General features: G+C 52.2%; 1 protein-coding gene and 1 non-coding gene across 9 annotated transcripts; both read right to left on the bottom strand.

Moving 5' to 3' along the window:
- Positions 1 to 688: 688 nt before the first annotated feature.
- On the bottom strand, positions 689 to 19,346 carry eif4g1a (eukaryotic translation initiation factor 4 gamma, 1a). Of its 8 annotated transcripts, XM_072701178.1 has the most exons (32): positions 19,058 to 19,346; positions 18,655 to 18,851; positions 14,425 to 14,540; positions 14,263 to 14,343; positions 13,551 to 13,571; positions 13,246 to 13,431; positions 12,835 to 12,934; positions 11,317 to 11,459; positions 10,204 to 10,293; positions 10,027 to 10,108; positions 9,182 to 9,925; positions 8,981 to 9,066; positions 8,646 to 8,832; positions 8,426 to 8,559; positions 8,226 to 8,342; positions 7,689 to 8,078; positions 7,356 to 7,502; positions 7,017 to 7,253; positions 6,831 to 6,935; positions 5,811 to 6,119; positions 5,585 to 5,699; positions 5,389 to 5,497; positions 5,035 to 5,291; positions 4,778 to 4,899; positions 4,503 to 4,675; positions 3,022 to 3,151; positions 2,853 to 2,930; positions 2,678 to 2,776; positions 2,431 to 2,565; positions 2,275 to 2,356; positions 2,049 to 2,189; positions 689 to 1,970 (listed from the first exon to the last, which is right to left on the bottom strand). In XM_072701178.1, the coding sequence occupies exons 3-32, from the start codon at positions 14,497 to 14,499 to the stop codon at positions 1,789 to 1,791; spliced, it is 4,857 nt and encodes a 1,618-aa protein (XP_072557279.1). In that variant the 5' UTR covers positions 14,500 to 14,540; positions 18,655 to 18,851; positions 19,058 to 19,346; the 3' UTR covers positions 689 to 1,788. The 8 variants fall into 8 exon arrangements, with proteins under 8 accessions (XP_072557279.1, XP_072557280.1, XP_072557278.1 ...); XM_072701179.1 differs by lacking the exon at positions 18,655 to 18,851; XM_072701177.1 differs by lacking the exon at positions 19,058 to 19,346 and having other exon boundaries at positions 18,655 to 19,051.
- On the bottom strand, positions 7,586 to 7,662 carry LOC111849954 (small nucleolar RNA SNORD66). The gene has a single exon (XR_002839671.1). It is a non-coding gene; the product is annotated as a small nucleolar RNA SNORD66 (small nucleolar RNA).
- Positions 19,347 to 19,394: the final 48 nt, after the last annotated feature.

Genomic DNA, 19,394 nt, shown 5'->3' with positions numbered 1-19,394 from the left:
TATAGGGTATGAATCATTAACCCCTTATTAAGGATACAGACTTCGATCAAGGACAGACGCTATGAGTTGTGATAGAGCCCTGGTCAGGCCTACTAAATGTCCATTGCAGATGATCTGGGGATAATCTTTATGGTTCCACCTACACAGGACGACTCACTTCAGAAGCAAGTTCAGCTTAAAAATAAATTACACAACAGTTAGACTCGCCTCACTTGCTGCCACCCACACGCAGCTGAAACTACAAGACTGGCTTGAATAAAATCAAACTGGCAAGAAAGGGGAGCACAAAAGCAGTATAGAAAATTATACAATAGTGCCCCCGCCTGGAGACAAGCTGAAATAGCACTCGAAGAACGGAATAAAGCAGGCTTTAACTTTTTAACCCCCTTTAAGCCCGAGATCTCAGGATAACGATGAAATACTTATCCATTGGTCGATCCGCATAACTTACGTACGCGTTCCTACACTCCATGATTCCGTGATGACCCGCTTCTACAACGGACAATCCCAGCTGAAACTCAGCCCCACTGAACACCGTTAATCAGCTGTGTGCCGCAGAGCAGTGCACACGGCCAGTTACGTCCCAGGCAAGCAGTGAATCCAATGGGGGCATCAAAAGGCTTCCACTCGCTCAAGCAGAGCAGACGCCCACCGACCGCAGCCCATGGCAAACTGGCACACACAGATGTTCATATTTGCAACGTTCTTTATTTTTCCAGTTTGATGTGAAAAGAGGCATTAATCTTTTAATTAAATACTTAAAGCAAAAAGTATTTACAAATTTCAACCGTAAATCAATGAATTCAGGTGATCACAAGCACCTTCCGCTAGCCAAGGGAAAATATACATACAGGAAAACTGCCACTTTCGTAAAGGAAAAAAAATTACATGGCATTACATTAGCATTTCATTAAAAAAAAAAAAAACAAGTATTTACAGAACTCTCCTGAAATATGTCCACTTATGGAAGCAGAAAAGGCTTTAGGATGTGTGTGTGTGTTTTTTTTTTTTTTGCCTTTCTCATAAGTTGATTTCTTTATATACGTTCAAGTTTTAATGATTTAATTTTAAAATCCACTACAGGCTTGGTGGGGCTGCACAGGCCCCAGGGGTAAGGAGCAACCTCCAACAGGGACACAGGCAGAGCGTGGCTTGTGGGGGGAGTATAGTGACCTACCCCGCCCCCCCCTTCCAGAAAAGGCCAAATGTCCATCCCACCCAGTCTGCCACACCCATGCCCCCCACAATTGACAGCAAACAAAATCATAAGCCTCCTTTATGAAATCTCCAGCATATCCACCTCAAAATTCCTTTACATAAAAAAAACTCCCAAAATCCTACAACTTAAAATGGGGACACTAACCTACAGGGCCGTGTACAATCATACACAGGAACCATGACGGAGCATCGAGTTCCATGAGGACAATGATATTCAGACAGAGCAGCCTTAGTCGACGTGGACTTTGTCATCGATAGTGTACAGCGACGCTTTAAAACAAGGTAAAACCTCAAACACTGAAGGAACTGCACTCCCACAGTTTATAAGTTTCATTTTTCATGAATTATTCTCATTTTATTTAATTTTGTTAAAGACATTCGGCAGAAAAGGGGAAGGGAAATGAACGGTGGCGTGTAGGATGCGCAGAATCTCCCAGTGGATTGCTTGGATTCGATCGCGAGCAGAGTTTCTGATCATGAGTCCACCTGCCATGGGCCGCGCACGCTGATCCGCCGCGCGCGCTGATTCGCCGCCGCTCACCCGCCCACGGTCTGGGGGTGCGGCGCTGCCTAGCTGTTGTCCGACTCGTCCTCCGCCTCCCGCAGCCAGGTGAAGAAGGCGGTGACGGATTTGAGGGCCACGCCCTTGCCTAACTGCTCCGCAGGGTCCTTACTGGACTCCCACCGGTAGAACGCATCCTCCTTGATGACGTCCTCGTCGTACAGCGTGTCGAAGAACATGCGCAGCAGATCTGTGAGCACAGGAGACAGGTGTCATCTTCCATGTCTCATTACGTTTTACCCTTCCAGTCCCACCCGACCCCACTTACTCGCTGGTTGCTCCATCTTCACCATGAGAGCCTGTAAGGCATATAATGCCTGCAGCTCCTTCTGCTCATCAGTCAGGTACTTCTGCAGTACCTTGGCCCTCTGGGTAATCTGTTCGCCATCTACCTTGTAGGGATTCTCAGCTGTGGAGTAAGTAAGTATGTGTGAAAACAGTGTTCCCCCACCCCTCACTTGAGTAGATGAACCCCAGGTGGCCTGTCCACTTACAGGTAATAGCAGATTGGCATACAGAGGTCATCAACACGCGGACAAACATGTTCGAGCTGATCTGCTGTTCATCCAGGTTAGCCTGCAGAAGACACTTTGGTTAAACGGCACTGTCCAGGGATAGGATAATGGATCCCACCGCCCCCAGATACACACCTCCACCCAGTCAAAGATCCTCTGGTTGCTGGTTTTCTCCTCAAACAGCTTGTCCAGCTGCTTGCTCAGCTCCTCAGAAGATGTCTCCTTCTTGCTGGTTTGCTCAGACTCTTCGCCCAGAGTGAATTCCACTTTCTACACATAGGGGGTGAGCCCAGAATCAGCCGCCACCGCTACTGAACACAGCTCCAGGACTAACTGCACACATTTTTTTTTTTAAAAAGAAAACTGCCCCACACAACCTTACCTTTTCAGTCACAAATTTGTTTACATCCTCATCTTCAGGCAGGAAGTCCTTCCAGCTAAGGCCTGCATCTCTCCACAAAGCCCCAGCTTTCTTATGGCTCTGAGGGACAGGGAGGGAGTCTCAGTGTCTGCGTGTGTCGCTCATGCAGCTTTACACCATGCTGGCCGTCACTCACCATTCCTTTACATAACAGGGTCAGTATCTCCACAAGCAGTATGCCCGCCTTGCTCAGGGGAATCAGCGGCCTAGACAGCTCCCTGTGGGGAAACACCGTGAGAAGTAGTGTCACGCACGCAGCGGGGAGGTGGGACTGATCCTCAGGAAAGGGCCGGCATCGCTGGGACTCGCCTGAAGAGCGGCGCCATGGGAATCCCGCCCTCACACAGCATGGGGCAGATGATCTCAGCCAGGTAGAGCCAGATGTGAGGGATGTCGATGGCCATGTCCTCCGCCACCTCCAGAATCTCCCGGAAGCTGCAAGGCAGCCAGGCTGTCAAACTAGGCCTGTCATAACTACTTTTACTATCCCAGAAATGATTGCGGCGAACTGCATTATTGCCATTTTAAGATCATTTTATGTCTGATATATAATGCAAGTACACCCTTTCAATATGAGCAATAGACTTAGAATTCTTAGGAATATTTAGACACAGGAATGTCAAAAGAAATGTGAATATCCTATATAAATAAAAACCACACAACCAAAAAAAAAAAAAATAAAAAAATGCAGTCATTCACTCAACAGGCAATACAGCTCAGTGACACAAATGAAAAGTAGCAGGAAGTAAAGTCGGACTATTTAATATCTTTACTACTCTGATTAGAATGATACAGGAAGTAAAGTCGGACTATTTCAAATATCTTTACTACTCTGATTAGAATGATAAAATGGGTAGCGGAACAATGGTCGAGTGAAAAGGTCTGGAAATACCGGCGTAATATGATTTGCTACAGCCAGGTAGTTCTCTGTCAGGGTTAGTGTTTATTTTCATCTGAAATCAAGGTTAGCGCTACGTTTGATTCATTAGTTTTTATTTTAAAGATGTAAATCTAGGTATATATCAGGTTTTAGTAATTTCTAAGATGGACAAAGTTGTACGAATTTGCTAGCAGCTACAAAACGTCACGCCGCAGTGCGAAGGCTCAGGTGCGCTGCACAAGAAACATCACTTTGGCTAAACTGGTATTTAAAAACTAATGGGAAGTATTTTATTTGTTGTTTTGGAAGCAATAGTTTATTTGTTGTGGTTTATTTTTATATTTCAGTTTATGAAAACGTTTCCATGTATTATAACCCTGCCTTACGTACACAGTGCACAGCTGATTTGGTTAAAATTCTCATTCATTTTTGTAACATCTGTACCACACTTCATAAACGCGACTTAAGAGCAGCTCTGCTCTACCAAGCTACCTCAAGCTTAAGCTGCACGGCTGAGAGCAGATGAGGGGGCAGAAGTACCACGACTGGCTAAATGTTAGTGCCTTTCACTCCACTGGAAGCAAAATTTGCAGATAGAGATCTGAAATTTTTTTTAGGTCATGTCCATGTATTGGGCGGTAAGTGAAACCAGCGAAAAGGCCAAGACAAAGCCAACAGAAGACTGTCGGACCCTACTGCGTCATGTGACCCCAGTCGGACCCTACTGCGTCATGTGACCCCAGTCGGACCCTACTGCGTCATGTGACCCCAGTCGGACCCTACTGCGTCATGTGACCCCAGTCGGACCCTACTGCGTCATGTGACCCCAGTCGGACCCTACTGCGTCATGTGACCCCAGTTGGACCCTACTGCGTCATGTGACCCCAGTGGGAGCTAGAGACTCACCCACGGTAGTACTGCTCTGGGGGCAGCGTTCCAGCCTTCACCAGCTGATGCAGCAGCAGGCCTATATGCTCGCGGGCGATGGTGCTGCGCTCCAGCGTCGACTCGACGCCGACCCGCACAAACACGAAGAGCAGTGCAGCAGAGTTCATTTCCTGTACGCACTGCAGCGCCTCCTGTGACCGGGAGGAGAAACTGCAGTTAGCCACTTGACGTCGACCGCTGTGCCAAGGTGTCCCCATTGCAGGGGTGCAGCCCTACTGTTTGCACAAGCTGACCTTCATGTCGTTGATGTGTAGATACTCCTCAATGATGGCCAAAGACTTCTTCTCCAGTTCCTCCTCAGTCATGGAAGGCTTGATGGGAGCAGGGGGGGGTGTGGGGGCTGTCTCTCGCTTCACTGAACAGAAATATAATGTAATTATAATATAATCTGATGTCACTCAGAGGCCGACATTCAGCAAGCACACAGAGAAAGACATGATTCAGGCTAATGAGTGACACACCGGCCATTCAGAACTGTGTGGCTCTATACCTGTCTCTTTGCTACGGGCGCGGTCGCGGTCCTCGGTCATGCTGGACACGCGCCGCACCGGGTCGGGGCCTCCGCGGTTTTCCCGCTCACGGCTACGTTCCTCAGCCTCCCTGCTGAAGCTCCTCTTGGTGACCGGTGGCCTGTTGCGGTCACCTCTGTCGGACCCGCGGTCGTCGCGGCGGTCGAAGCGGTCGGCGCCATGGTCCAGGCGGTCGGAGCGGTCAAACCGTTCACCGCGGTCCCGACTGGAGCTGGACCTGTGCAGGCGGTGGCGGTGAGGAGGGGGTTGTTACATTCAAGGGGTGTCTGAGGCCATTCTGCTTTCTGCAGGGGGCGGGGGGGAGGGGTACAGACCTGTGGGTGACTTTACGATCAGCCTCCGGTGCGGGAGCTGGGCCAGAGGCAGACTGGAGCGCCGAGAAGCGGTTAAGGGTGCTGGTGGCAGGACGTCCCGATTCTGAGGCTTGAGGGGGGTGGGTTACAGTGCCATATTAGAATAGAGTTATGAACTAATCTTGCCATGCAGTCATAAGGTATTTCAACAACCTACCAGATTCACTGCTGGGCTTTGACCCTGATCCCCCGCTGCTGCCCTTGCCCCAACTGCCCCAGGTGCCCTTGCCCCCAGGGGCAAGAAGCTGGTTGTTGAAGTCCATGGCTCCAGGCTGAAGAGAACCATGAAAAAGTTTTGAGAAGGGAAAAATGGCAGATTAGTGCAGACGTCTCAGCACCGATGCAGCGGACACAAACTGACGGGCTCTGCTAAGAGCACCAACCTTTGTGATTTTGCTGAGACGACTCGTGTCGATGGGGCGGTTTTTGGAGATGGGGACGGTGTTCCAGCCCTCGTCCTGAGGCTGGCTGTTGCGCCCCCCTGGAGGATGGAGGCCGCCCCGCCCGCTGCCACCACCACCACCGCCGCCGCCACCACCACCACCACCACCACCGCCGCCACGGCTATCCTTCTTCGACAGCAGCTGCTGCTGCACCTTTATCTGCTCCCGGTGCTCCTCCAGCTCGGCCTCCTTGTGGATCTGCTCGATGGTCTTGGGACCCTGGTCTCCTCTCCGTGGGACCCAGTTGTTCTGAAAGGTTTGTGGAGAGTTAAAAAGCTATGAGTAAAGCGCAATGCTCAGGACATGCAAGCACAACACTCAACTTCCTCACTTCTCTCAGAAGTGAAACCACAAGGTTCTGTTGGATGAGCCTCCCCAGACCACGTGCAGATTGAAGCAAACGAAAGTCTGGGGTGCAAGGACTGGCAGGACTCGGGTAGTGATGATGTCTCAGCTTGTGGCACAGAGGCACCACCTCTGGAACGCCCCTGCATTAACTGCTGAGGGTCTCTCAGCCTACATCAAACCCACACAAGCCAGGGCTGGAGACAAGTGTGGGCGTCTGTGTGGCTGTGACAGTCAACACACAGGGTCATGCTTCAGGGAGCCATGCTGGCCAAGGACCATGCAAAGAGAAAAGTTGGATTTTTCCAAAGAAACACCAAGACATTGTAGCAAGCAATTTCAAACAAGTCATCCACTTCAGCACTGGGCAGTAGGTGGAGCAGCAAGAGTGGCAGTGGAAGCCCATGCAGAACTCCTGGCAACCTTGGACAGATTGGCAAATCCCCCCCACCACCACAATAAAATGGCACCTAGGTGGTCACCTGTTCCACCAGATGGGTTGACTAGCACCAAGCAACAGGATAAGTTCAACTCAAAGATCACGAGGATGAGGATGAGGATAGGCATGTCATTACAGGTGATGGGAACTGAACAGCAGTGAGGGAGTGGCATTACCCGTCTGAGATCCAGCACGTCCTGCAGCATGAAACGGATTCGTGAAGAAGTCTTCCTCTCCTTGATGATCTTCTCCATCTGGTTGAAGTACTGGTCCATGCGGGGCTACAGACAACATGAACATGGGTTCAGCTCACGATGCCTTCAGCCTGTGTTGCTGTACATCCCCAGGACACCAACACCTACCTTCGCCTTCTCGAAGTCCAGGTCCTTGCCGATGGTGGACAGCAGCCGGCAGAGGCACTCCAGCGACTCCTCATCGTGGTTCTTCAGGAGCTTGACGATGCAGTCGTGCATGATGGGCTCCGTCAGCATCTTCAGCTTGAAGAGCTCTCCGATAAACTTAATGTTGCCAAGTGACCTCCTCCGTGCCTTGTCCTTGGCGTCCTCCAGCTCCTCCTTAAGACGCTGCTTCTCCTCCTCCTGGCAAGTGCAGCAATGTCAATGCGACAACATACACGCACAGAACCTCCAAGTTTTTATATCTGATAGGAAACAGAGCATTGGGTGATGCAATCAACCGACCACAGATGCAGCGTCCAGCTCCTTCTGCTTCTTATCAAAGATCTCGTCGTCATCCTTGTCCTTCTCAAACTCCTTCTGGCAGCGATTGAGCAGCAGCTTACGGAAGTTCACAGTGGTTCCCGGTTTGTCGGCAGTGGGGACTTTGAGCTGGCAGGTTGAGAGAGCATTAGATAAAATGGTCCGTCTACAACTGGAGCCCAGCACATTATCCAGAGACCCGAGACACTATGCTCCTCAGATCCTCATTACCATCACAGGTCTATCAGTGGCCCAGACACGTGGCACAAAATGGAGGTCATCACCGGAGCACGAGAACACAGGCAGAAAACTCACCCCTATTAGACAGCGGCACATGTTGGCATAGGCGACGGAGAAGTTAGGCTCGGAGATGGCCTTCTCGAAAATGAGGTCGATGACGCCCTTGAGCCGCTCCTCGGTGTCAATAGTGAGGTCCTGCACCTGCTTCATGAGCTGCTGGAACATCTGCGGCGTGAGCTTGTTGAGAATGCTGCGGACGCGACGGAAAAGCTCCAGCGTACGGGAAATCTCAGGGTCGTCCTCGTCCCGCACTACGCTGACGGACTGCTTGCGCGTGCTGGGCTTCCAGGCCTTCTCGGCCTTGTTGAGCTGCACGTCGTCGCTCAGTGACACGCTGGCGATGATCTTGCGCGGCTCCTTCCTCTGGCCCTGCTGGGAACGGCGGGGGCCGCCCATTCCGGATGGCTGTAGGGCAATGAGTGGGGAGGGAGGTTGGGTGTCAGGCAGCACCACCATGATTAAGATCTCCGAAGCTGTAGGGAGCATTCCAGGCCCTACACCAGAATCAGGGTTCACAGCATTGAAGCGTTACTGACGAGCGCGATAACTCACCGGCCCTCTGCTTCCCATTGGCCTCCCCAGGTTAGCAAAATGGGGGGTGAAATCCGGACCACAGTTCATGCCTGTCAGGCGACTGGGGTCCAGTGGCCGAAGGGGCGTCTTGTTGGCCTGAAGACAAAACACTTGCTGTCAGAACCAGGCTTACTGCCAGACGAGCAGGAAGCCGGGTCTGTAGGACATTCAGCACCTACCTTGTCTAGGACGACGTCACTGATGTGGGGCAGCCCCTCCGGCTTGTGCATGCTAGCGCTGATGAACTGAAAGCCCAATAGAAACTCACGGTCGTATTTCTTTTTCTCTTCTGGGTTCAGAGGTTTCCATTGTTCTGGAAGAGAAGAACAGAAGCACTTAAGAAGCAACAGACTGAGGCAGAGACCTCGAGTGACGGCAATGCAGGGGAAGAAAAATCACCTTGTTTGTAGTCATATTTCTGGGTCTCGGGTTCGATATTCTCAGCATCCAGCTTGTCCTCCTTCTCCTCCCAGGTCTCATCGACCTCCTCGGCAGTGGGCGGAGCAGGCTGTGGCTCCTCTGCATCGATGTGGGTGGGGGTGGTGAGAGACAGCTCCGATTCAGGGTGGCTGTCTACCACCTGCTCCTGATGGAGGGAGGACATGGAGGTAATGAGCATTACATGGGCCACAACGTCTATATTCCACTATCCCAATATAAGGCTTCATTTCCCAATATAAGGCTTCATTTCCCAATATAAGGCTTCATTTCACCAAGCCAGTATAAAGACATACTTCCTTAAAGGCATCTAGAAGGTCTCCTGTCTCCTTCTTGTTGAGGACCTTCATCTTCCTTTTTTTCTTTGGCATGGAGACAGCAGCTAGTGGAAGCATAAAGCACAAGGTCATCAAGGTGCTTCGCTGGCAAGCAGACAGACACCAGGTAGGTGGTGTTGGCTGAAGGTCAGGGTAACACATGGGCACGCTCACACGCACCTTGCATAGAGGTCTCCCCAGCAGGGGCACTCTGCGGGGGGGGTGCGTCCTCCCCCTCCTCGGCAGGTGTGGGCGGGGTCACGGCTACGGCGAAGTCCTCGTCCGGTGGGGCCACGTCAGGCTCCGCGATGGGGCTCTCATGGCTCTCGGGGCTCTCGGGGACCTCCTGGGGCGTGCTCTCCGCCTCGGCCGCCCCGGGGGTGGCCAACCCATTGGCCAGCTGCAGCTCCTCGGGCTGAGCGATGGGGGACTCGGGAGGGACCTCGGGGTCGGGAGCCGGGCTCGCCTCGGGCTCCGTAGGCTTTAAGCCATTAGTGGCAGACGGTATGGCACTAGGCAGGGTGAGTGGGACGGTGAGTGGCTCCACCTCCACTATGTCCGGCTCCTCTTCCTTCTCCACTTCCTCCTTGTCACATGCTTGCAGATTCAGCTCCGCAACAGTGGCTAGGACCTCCTCTTCCACCTCGGATGGTTCTGGCTGTAGGGGGGCGCCGGCAGAGGGGCTGGCGGGGGCATCGGGGCCGGCGGGGGCATCGGGGCCATCACCCATTGGGGGTGCAGAGGTCGTGTTAGTGTTGGCGGAGGGTTCCCCCGGGGGCAGCGGCACCTCTGGGGGGAGGAGGGCCTCCTTACTGTCCATGTCAGGTTTACCCTCGGCACAGGGGGGCACCACAGGGTCAGCCTTTCCTGGCTCGGGGGACTTTGATGGAGGGGCTGAAACCACAGTGGGTTTTCCACGATCATCTGAAAAAATAAAATGAGGAGGATTGAGCCCAGATACCACAGGAGGAAGGTGGCAGACCTGTTCCAGGGCTGAGTGGGACGGATGGGAGGTGTCGACTCACCTGGTTTGGTTGCCATGGCAGCCGGTGTCACATTCTCACCATTCGCCTGAACCACACCGCCTTCTGAGCCTAGAGTAGCAGACTAAGGCATAAACAAGCGATCAGTCCTCCAGGATCACAGTCCCACTATGCAACTGAGGGGGGGGGGGGAGAAAAAAAAAAAGTAAACTGCCTCACCTGAGGTGGGGTGGGGGTGGAGGTGGACCGGCCCCCAGACATAATCTCGTCTGTGATGTCACGGCCGTCCTTGGGGTCTCTTATTCTAATCTATTAATGCAAAACACACCCGAGTCAGAGCGATGCCAGCAACAGCGGCGTTACAGGACTCGCCTGCCCCTGCTGACTCTGCGGCCGACCCTGCAGGGGGCCCAGGCAAACGTCCCGGCAGCTCCCGCTCCAGCCAGCAGGCCACGCAGCACGTTATCAGAACCGAAGCAGCCCGGAAAGGCAGCAGGCAGAGGCCTGAGCAGAGCGAACTTCTGCTCATCACAGTGGCTCGACTTACGAAAATGCATACAGGCAACCCCCCACCCTCACCTACCGTAACTCCGTCAGCAAGGGACCCAGTGCGGCCATACACCCCAGGCCAACGCCCACGGCAAGGCCGCCCGCATCCCCGGGCTGGAGTGCCGAGCTCGAGCCGAGGGCCCTGGCAAACGGGCCTACTTCTTTCGCAACTCCGGCTGTGGTTACGCAGCCCGCCTGGGCCTCTCCCAGCACGTAGAGCGAGAGAGCAAGCGAGCGAGAGAATGGCCGGCCTGGCGAAGCGGCGCAGCTGGAATGCAGCCCCCCCTCCACCTCCCCCACCCACGGGACTCCGGGCCCAGCGAATGGGGCCAGGGGGGCGGAGAAGGGGGGGCGGCTCTCCAAACACAGGCAGCCTGACACTGAGCGAAACAGCCTGCCACCGCCCTCTCAGAGTCCTGCTGGCAGAGCAGCCGGAAAAGCTGGGGGGGGGGGGGGGCACGTGGAGTAGTGCAGCCCAAATCTTCAACTGCCCCCCACCCCAAACCCATCCCCCAGATCAGGACACAAAAGGGGAAGACTGAATGCTCAGAAGACCCCGCTTCAAAAGTTCAGCTAACCCCCCCAAGTCTCAGGAATCCCCCCCAGCAGACTCCTGTCCCAGAACATTCCGCGAGCCAGGCGGCGCACCGAGCGACTGCCGTTACTTGGGAGAGTAACTGGATCAGCAGAGACGGACGGGACGAGGCCAGCATTCTGGAGCTCAGCTGCAGCCGGTTAAAGCAGCCCAAACGCGAATCCCGGCGTCCGCTCGGCGCCCCCTACCTGCTTGCGTTCCCGCTTTGTGTGGACCGGGGCCTGCTGTTGCTGCTGCTGCTGTTGCTGCTGTGGCGGTGGCGCGTTCATGATGACCGGCGTGGGCTGGACAGGTGCCGGGTACTGCGGCTGGGTCGTGTAGAATGCTCCTGCTGGAGAAGGTGTGTGTCAGTAGGAGGCGCCGCTCCAGGGACGCAAACCTCCATTCTACCGGCACACGCTCACGAGCAGGCCGGGTCCTCAGCAGGGAAACCACCTAAACACCAACACTGTTCCTCTGGAGCCTACCTGGGATACCCCCAACCGCCCCCCCCCCCAGTCATACGGTCTCCTTGGCACACTCCATGCATTACTGACTGTGCTGTTGACCAGAAGAGCAGACTAAATATAGTCATGAGCCGAGCGAATGAAGGATCACACAGTCAGCCGAGTCTGAGACGAGGGTCCCCAAGACGCTGCCCGGAGCGACACGGGCTTCTGAGCACCTGCGGGAGAAGCTCCCCATTCGCTGACCCCGAGACACCCAGTACAGCAGTTTCAAACTGGGCCTGGGTGGGGAGGGGGGTGTGTTATAGATACTTCTTGAAGCCCGAGGTCCTAGCAATCCCAAACCTGACTGCAGAGAGGATTTGAGGTGGGGGTGGGGGGAGGGAAGGGGGGTGCGCGCAGCCAAAGTTAAAAATAAACCGCGATTGCATGTGCGCGCGTGCGTCGCAAGCCGTCAGTCGCCACCACCTACGCAGAAGACGGAAATAAAATAGGTTGACTCCTGTCTGCTGGAGCTTTCCGGAAACACCGCCCTCGCCACTTTTTACATTCCCACTGACCGCAGCCACACTAATCAGAACAGACACAATCTGCATGGCTCAGGCTCAGAGATACCGGTCGTGCCCCTGTCCTTGTGCCTGGTTTGCTGTGTCATGGTCACATGACTGGTCAGCTGACTGACTGGCCTTGCAAACCCCCGCCTTAGCGGCACACATTCCAGCTGAAAGAGGTGGGCGGCTTCATTTCTCAACACCACAAACACACGGCTAACTAGAGGCACATGACATCCATTAAATAGGTATTGGCCAATATCGGTCAAAAAACAAGATATCAGCCCCCGATGTGTCAGCCTTGGATATTGAGTCTATCAGTATTTAAAGTTAGCTGCCCCAGAGATAAAGACATAACTACTAAAATAATGCAGATGTCTGCACTGGACGATCATTTTTCAAAGTGGAGGACAGGGGATTTTGGGGGATCATTTACACTGAGAACAGGTCACACAGTACTGGCTGGTGGTTCTTAACTCGCTTGAGTTTGACACCATCTTCCATCGCCCAGAGCGTCTGACCAATAATATTTACGGCACAGATTCACACTCCTCTGGTTGAGGCCCTGAGAGTGACAGTCCACAACCAGGGAGCCAGAGAGGAGAACAGAGGTAGGTCCATCTTCTGACACGTGGCGGCGCTGCTGTCACTGCACCCCCAGCCCCCACGGTCCCGTTCGGCAGACGAGGCCCCAAACAGAGCCTCTTACCATATGTACCATATTCTGCCGGGCTGGATCCAGGGTAGAAGCCAGTTGTTCCCGTGGGGACCGGGTACTGCTGTGTGGTGGCCACATAGGTCGAGCGATACTGAAAGAGAGGGGGGTGGGGGAGTGATTTAGAGAGGTAGGCCCCATTGTTTTAACAGCTGGCTAGCTGTGGCAGTCACTCCCAGCTCCCCAGGGTGAGAATCCACAGGTCAGGAGGGCTGCGATGACACAGGACATGCTATTGGATGGTGCACAATGAAGAAAGTTCAGGAAGGGTCAAGAAGCCGGCACTGCCCAGAGGCAAGGCCAGACTCAGAAGATCGCTGCACCATAGGGAGGGCAACAGCATTTCAGAGGAGTGAACCAATGCCCAGCAAGAGGCTGAGCGAGACTGTCGTCATGGCGACTCACCTGGCCGGAGGGGATGAAATAAGTGGCCGGGCCCTGCGAGTTGGTAAATGGGAGCGGCTGTTGAGGGATCACCATCATCTGCGAGTTGGATGGGTAGACATGTGTGGGTCCCATGGCCCGGGCGCCACCACTGGACGTTACCCGCTGGGCACTGCTGGGAAGGTTGGCCCGGTTCTGATAGTACGGCTGTAGAGAGATGCTGGGGTCAGCACGCTTTTAGGAGGGGAAGGACAACGAGCAGCCACCAAGGAAGAGAGCATTAATTGGGGGGGCACAGCACTAGGAGGAGGAAGGGGGGGCATTACCTGCAGCGACCTGAATCCTCCCTTCAGCAGCAGACAGGACAGAGACAGGAGAAAAGGCAGGAAAACCCATTACCCAAAGCTGAAGCCAGCCAGGCAGCCAGAAGGAGCAGCACAAGCTCACATGCACACAAACACAAAGTGCCACCATCACCTCCTGCAACACACAGGGCTACGAACAGATCTGGAGATTCAGGGCTCGTTTAGAGATGCGACAGCTGGGCCTGGATCGAACGACCTTGAGCCGGCCACTCTAATCATCTAACCTGTGTCTCACCTTCCCACAGCTACAACCCGCCAGTAGCCGTCGATGTAAGGAGCACAGCACCGCACAGGCCAGAGGCCAAAGCCACACAGGGCAGAGAGGGAGCCAGAGCAGTGTTTAGGACCACAGGAACTGGGAGGATTCAGAAAACCACACAGCACAGCAGCTGGGTACCGTGGCAGCAGGCGCCATTAAAGCACTGCACCGTTTCACACGACTCTCCGAGCTTTTCAGCCAATCAAAGGCTCAGCTACATGCAAGAAGCAGTAAAGTGACTTCGGACATTTGCACTCACTGCGACATAAGGTCTATTCTTTCGTTTACAATGGACAGCAGAATCAGAAAGCCCTTCTGGGTTTTAGAAATCGTCCAAGCCTACGCTCTTCCTCCTAAGCGAAAAGCACACAAAGGGCTCTGGGTGACCCGCAGGGATGCGGCACTGGGACGTACCTGGCGGGATTGGGCTGTGGGGTTCATTGGTGGGGGTGGGGTAGTGAACACGACAGGGGGCTGTCCTGGAGGGTAGGTGGCCTGGAAACAGAATAAGGAACAAAAAGTGAGTGTCACTCCCCTAATGATAGTGTTTAAAGGGCGGAGCTAAGTGACACGTACCTGTGAGAGTCCAGGAGAGGGGGCGGGATGAGGGGTGGAGGAAGGTCCTGCTATAGGCTGCGGGGCTTTATTCATTTCATCTGGTTCCGCATGGAGACCTTGGCAGCTGTGTAAAGCTGAGAAGAGAAGGTAATTCAGACAGGCACGGAGGGGACGGCCAAGCACACGGCCGCGGGTACGGGGCGGCGTACGGCAGGCCAGCAGGGACAGAAAAGCCATGCAGAACTTCACAATATACCCTGAGCATTTCATCGAGGTCTTCAATCCCTCAAACCAGGAACCCGCCAAATGGAAATCAAACAGAGAAAAGGACTCTGCACCAATACGTGTCAGCCGTGGGCAGGGGGGGGGGGGCTATGTTTCGCCAACTTACACTACGCTTCTGTGAACTGGTTTGAAAAATCCCGATTTAGTTTTGCGAGAAATCAAATAGATATTCAAAAAATGAGGAAGCCTTGATTTGATATGACACGCATAAAGGATCCAGGCTGTAATCACATTAGGATTCCTAAGATAATAGATGTTTAATCAGCAAACACTTACTAGAAACATCCATTTATAAGAAAGGCATCCAGGAGTCAAACACTTCATGAATTACTACCCGTGTTCCAGAAGCAAAATGCTTGAATTTCCATCACATGAACATAGAATACAGCTGATGCAAATGCTGGTGTCAATACAGCTGCTGTACCTCATTAGTACAGGACAGGTACTGGCCATCTCACCCTTATAAACTATCACAGCATAAAGATCCGTTTAACAGCAGCACACACTGCTAAATGGAGCAGTACCAGTAGCCATTCAGCCAATGACGAGAGTCCACTAAACACCTCCATCAAGGTGCATGCTGGGAGGACTGCAGAGGCCATTACAGAGTAATAAATGCCTTTGCTAAAACACTCATCTCACAGTTATCCGAGTTTCAGTTCAAAAATCCCTTAGTTTTAAAGTTTCAGTTTGTATAGCTATTTCAAAACTCTATACACAAGGGCCACCAGTACAATGCTGGCTGCATTTAAATCATGAGCCAGCCATTCTATTGCTCACAGCATTCTGAAGTATTGGGTGAGGGCAGGGCAGCCGGACAGAGCATGCTCAGACCACAACAAACGACACCCATCCAGCGGGGGTGCAGACTGGTGCCGTTTTATCTAGTATTCTTAGTGTAAAGGTTAGTACTCTCCCTCCCTGCATTGTCTGCCACTCACACGGCTACATTGGGTGGCAGGAGCCCTAAACCCTAGATCTGGGGCACACTGCTTGTCTTGCTGCACCTCTGCACCATGTTTGAGCAGACTGCCCACTATCCCCCCAAAAAGGAAACATGAGAATAGAGCAGATTACTCCCAGCAACCACAACCCCAACACTCATGTAAGGACAGAGAAAATAAGTGTTTGTAGACTGCATAAAAGTATCGCCTACGAAATCATCACCTCTGCCAGCGGTCTACACATGTGACTGGGTTATAGTGTTCTCTCATAGCTGGCTCAGTGCTTGCTTGTGTTAATGCAAACAGAGCTGCACAAATGGCAGTGTGCCCAGGACGGGTCTGTCACACTGCCCCAAAACTGTGAGTCAGAGGAAAAACACTTTCCTGTAAACACACACAGTAATTCACATGGGCACACCACCTTACAAGGCTAATGCAGTGCACTCTTTCTCTGACACTCCCCCCACAACCAAAAACTACAATCACATCTGTAAAGGGTAATCCACAACTTAATGGTAATCGAATAACATCAACCCCTTTTAGAAATGGAGTCTCTAAAAGTTCCAGCAGAAACATTTTAAGCTGCCTCTTCAGGGTGAGATCATTGGCGAAGCATGCAGTAGAAGACATGGGACTTTTAACTGTAAGTTACCTATAGGAAGCGCATCGCTATAATAACCATTTAAGCTAGTGTCAGCTGCCTGGATATAAATGACAGTCACATAGGGATCACATTTTTTATTCAAATCGGGAACAAATATTAAAACTATAAAATTAGTTTTGCATAAATCTGTTGAGTTAAACTAAAAAAATATGGAAGTTTGTCGTATTTTGTGCGGCAAAGTGACTATGAAGAAAGTCCACAAAAACGCGAGGAATCCCCAGCAGTTAAGCGGGATCCATTTTGAGTCGGCCTCAACGTGTCTTTAAAGGTCCTGCAACCCATTTCCCAACAGTTGGCGATTTCTTCTACAACTTTGGCGAATCGTGCAAAAATATCCCATATCGTGACCAAACACAGAGAGATACGTAAAGCCTACGAAAACACGCGCTGATACAAGCGCGGCGAACCTTCTCTCCCGCAACGCCTCGGCGGCGCCATGTTGCCCTCCCCACTGGCTCAGGACGCACCACGTGCTTCCTGCTCTGCTCGCGCACACGCTAACCGGCTCCAGCCCCGGCTCGAGGGCCGCCGCGCGCCGCAGGCCAATCATAGTAAAACCCCTTAAAAGAACAGACTCACGCGCTCGCCACGCCACCACTCTCGCTTCGCGGCGACGCTAAATAGCATCGGTGCTAATTCACCGAGACGGTGCTAACTGTACTAACAACATGGCTAGAAAACGTAAAACCGCGAACGTGCGCAGGTTCCGGGCCGCGTACGCCATCTCCGTATGCTGCGGTTACTCACTAATTTTTCAGGCCAGACTTCGGTAAAGAGTTGTCGGAGTAAACCCATAGCCGTTTACATACGTTTGCTCACTGACAGGGGAGAATGAAGGAGTTTTATTTCAAACTGCTAGGGAAATCAGGCGAGGGCGGTGGGCCTCTCGCTCGACGTGTCATTCCGGCCACCCGAAACTGCAGTCTCCACAGAAATGGCCGTGTTCAAGGGATATATCCATAGTACATAGAGTAAATTACAGCCTTTTATACAGCAGACATGTACATCCGATATATACTGTCAATAAACAGTAGCGCTCAACCAGCAGAGAATATAAGTGCTTTGAACCCGTTTGTCTAAAACCAGTACTTTACTAAATAGACACGTAGCTAGAAAAAAAACAGCCGGATATGGGCTACAAAGCTAAGTTCCAGAAACAGGGTGGGCGGTGGGCCGGTGAACCACCCAGATACGCAGTAGCAGGGAAATATGATAAAGCAGTTATCGGTACCCACCATCATTCCAACGCCGGTGCAAACTCAGATGACTGGCAAACGGACTAGAATGTCGAACTTGGACATGTCGCCCAACTGTCATTCAAGCAGTGCCGAGTCGGACCCGGGCGGTACCAACTGCGTGAGAACACGCAGGCTGCGTGAAAATACACTCAGCTGGGCAGGACTACACCTGCACGCCACCGCGTACCGGAAGACAAAACCGCTCGAAATAACCCGCAGGAAGACCTGCACACCGGCCTGGACACGTGTCAGCTGCCGGTAAAACGGACCCCCTGTCCGGCTCGGCCCCGAACCCACTCATACTCAGAAAAAGGCAATAAAACGTGCCGATAAGAGTCCCATTCATCGAAATTGAAGAGATCCGTATTAAATTGTAGTTTTAACACGTAACCAGGACAGAATTCACTGGCCCATGGGCGCACAGATGTCTGCTTATCAATCACATTTTAAACAACTAAAAACACAGCGGACAAGTGCCGCAATAGAAAATAAAGTGTTTAAACCGATGAGTACAAAGTCTGCACCCTAAAGAAGGCCTCCGTGCCAGGCCCGGTGGACCCACCGCCTCCGACAGGATCAGGGCATTCGATCAAACCGAATGTCAGTATCGGGAGACCTGGCTAAAAGATGCCGTCCCCATGGACCGGTCTGTCCCAGAAAGCGCACATTTCACGGGTGTTTGTCTGGGCCGAATTTTAAAATAACGGTTTTTTCCCCACAAGCCATCGGTGGCAAAGGGGCCTACACCCAGTTGAGACGACCGGCGATAAGCAGCATCGTGGTTGTTCCTACCGGCATGACACTCGTACTGGACTGCCGTTTCAGTTACCCCACCATTTACAAGAGAAAGAAAACATGTCCGGAAATGTTTATACAAATCAAAGGTACGTCGGTATCGGGAGCGATTGGGAGTTTAAAGGAGGGTTCATCAAAACGGGACACACTAGCTCGCCCACGACAGTGATCAAATAAAAACTTCATCTGCCTTCAGAAAAATATGACGGGAGAACAGTAACAGCGGATTGATTCCGTGTATAATTTCTGAAAAATAAGGCCAGATTTTAAAGGTTTCCCACACGCAGCAGACCAGCTATTCGGACCGGCCCGCTTTGCTTACCAGAGACAGATTGGAGACAAGGGAGACAACCTGGCCGGACTGAGGGTCTGATTCTGTGCCTTTTCTAGTGAGATCTGTTTTTTCCGTCCGATTCTTTCATACAATTTTCTTTTGAAAACTATAAATGTCCTCAAGTTCCAAGGGGAAGATGTATCCTATTCCTTTTTGGGCAACTTCGCCAGAAGTGTTTTAAATCCCTAGAAATATATAAAAAATAAAAAAAGAGAAAAAAAATCACAAAGTAATACTACCTTGGGACAGACCTACTGACATAACGGATACCCGCGGATCGAACCGCTAGGTGCCAGGTCCATGTTTAAGGTGTGGATGGTAGCGGATTGACTGTTGGTTCCCCTGGCGGTTCTGAATTAACAAAAAGTACAGAGCGGAGCCACGACGTTACCTTTCTCTCCTTGAGTCCGCGGAGCCGGACGGAGTCCTCCCGGAAGCTGATTGGCACTTCCGGTTTAATCACAATGGGAGCTCCTCATACCCCAGTCATGTGACACTGGAGCAGCCTAAAATTTTTATAAGTTCTTGCTGCTGAATTTGTTTCAAATACAGGTCGATAAATTTGTGTCTTGGTAAGCGCAATGCAAACGCAGACAAATCTATCAAGTAAAAGAACATAATACGTAGGCAAACTGTAGCGTATATTTTGTCCTTTCCATGTAGGCAGTTAGCTGACTCAGACTTGCCTCGGATTGAGTGTCGTGGTACTTCGGAAGAGTTAGTGACGA

This window comes from Paramormyrops kingsleyae, chromosome 17 (genome assembly GCF_048594095.1).
Source record: "Paramormyrops kingsleyae isolate MSU_618 chromosome 17, PKINGS_0.4, whole genome shotgun sequence".
Lineage (NCBI taxonomy): Eukaryota > Metazoa > Chordata > Actinopteri > Osteoglossiformes > Mormyridae > Paramormyrops > Paramormyrops kingsleyae.
Note: the sequence above shows the minus strand (reverse complement) of the source record. Positions and strands in the feature narration are given on the sequence as shown.